The sequence below is a fragment of a genome, assembly GCF_019968955.1.
Source record: "MAG: Porospora cf. gigantea A chromosome Unknown PgA_NODE_9039_length_1321_cov_4765.52, whole genome shotgun sequence".
In the NCBI taxonomy this organism is placed as follows: Eukaryota; Apicomplexa; class Conoidasida; order Eugregarinorida; family Porosporidae; genus Porospora; species Porospora cf. gigantea A.
This window is the reverse complement of record NW_027151955.1, coordinates 1-1,321: the sequence shown is the minus strand read 5'-3', so window position 1 is coordinate 1,321 and position 1,321 is coordinate 1. Positions and strand designations below refer to the sequence as shown.

The 1,321-nt window shown below is 61.8% G+C and overlaps 1 protein-coding gene across 2 annotated transcripts; it reads left to right on the top strand.

The window, feature by feature from the left end:
- Positions 1 to 27: 27 nt before the first annotated feature.
- Positions 28 to 1,119, top strand: KVP18_003777 (uncharacterized protein; the record flags this gene model as incomplete). 2 transcript variants are annotated; one of them, XM_067955786.1, is made up of 1 exon in its annotated part: positions 28 to 1,119. In XM_067955786.1, a coding segment is annotated over one exon (1,092 nt), but the record flags the coding sequence as incomplete, so codon positions are not given. The 2 variants fall into 2 exon arrangements, with proteins under 2 accessions (XP_067805846.1, XP_067805845.1); XM_067955785.1 differs by having other exon boundaries at positions 127 to 1,119.
- Between the last annotated feature and the right edge of the window lie 202 nt (positions 1,120 to 1,321).

Sequence of the window (1,321 nt, the reverse complement as noted above, 5' to 3'; positions counted from 1 at the left end):
GAAGAAAAGGTCCTCAGTTTGGCCCAGCTACACCGGAAATGGAAAGAGGAGGCACAAAAGAGGGCCAACCTGCGGAAGGAATCCCGTCCCTCCGACTGGGACGACTTGGGGCACCTCGAACCTGAGATGCTGCAGTGGACTAAGGCGGCGATTCGCCGGGTCATCTGGTCCCGGAAGCAGGACCGATGGCTGCGGCGCATGCGGGAGCTAAACATCCCGGTTCACACCTGCGAGGTTTGCTCTCGGCAGGTGACCTCGAACCACCGCTGCGTGCCCACCGGCCTAGCGGTCCCTGCCCCCGGAGACACCCCTTACAGCCGGAAGGAACTGATCGTGTCTCAACAAGGGAAGAACCTGTCCCTGAAACCCAAGGTAGTGGTCAACTCGGACAAGCTACGGGAAGAATTGGAGAAGATGACCTCCATCCTAGCCCAGAAAGAAGAGTTAGCCTACCAGCAGGAGCAGTTCACAGAGGCCCTCCTCGGTCTCGCCGACGCCCTGGTCACCGACCCCTCTTACGGGACTTCCCGCCACGGGTCGGCCTCGCAGGCGACCGCCGCGGACCGACCGCAGGAGCCTGAGAACGCGCCCTCCAGGGACGGCTCCTTCTCCCCGGAACAGGGAAGCCTCCCCTTGACGACGGCCTGCCGACTCCCGGAGGAGACTCCGTCTCGGAGGCGACGCTCTAGCACCTCTTTCCCTCTGCAATTCCTCCGCCTCACGCAGGGGTCCCAGGACTACCACGGCCTGGTGGACACCGGCTCTCAGATTAACCTGATCGACGCCAACCTCGCCGCCACCCTCGTACGGGACGACGCCCCCCTCGCCGATGCAGGGGCTACCGAGGTCCGGGGGATCACAGGAAACAACACGCCCATCTTGGGTTGGGCCACCCTGACCCTATGTCTGCCCACAGGGGAAGCGGTCTCGAGCCCTTTCGCGCTGGTCGACAGGCCCCCTGCCCGGATCGTGATTGGCCTCCCCTTCATGCATGAGGGGTACCTGGAGCACGCACCCCACGAGGGGACTCTCCGCTCTCCCGCCGGCCTCATCCGCCTGACTCTGGCCCCTTCCCGAGGTTCTGCCCCCGAGGCTCTGGCCCCTCTCGTACTTGACTAGTATCCTTTAGAAGGAAGAAGACAGTAGGATAAAACTAACCTGTCTCACGACGGTCTGAACCCAGCTCACGTTCCCTTTAACTACGGGTGAACAATCCGACCATTAAGCGCTTCTACACGCTTAGGATAGAAAGAGCCGACATCGAAAAATCAACTTGCCGCGTCGATATGATCTCTCGGCGGCCACGAACTAGTTATCCCGG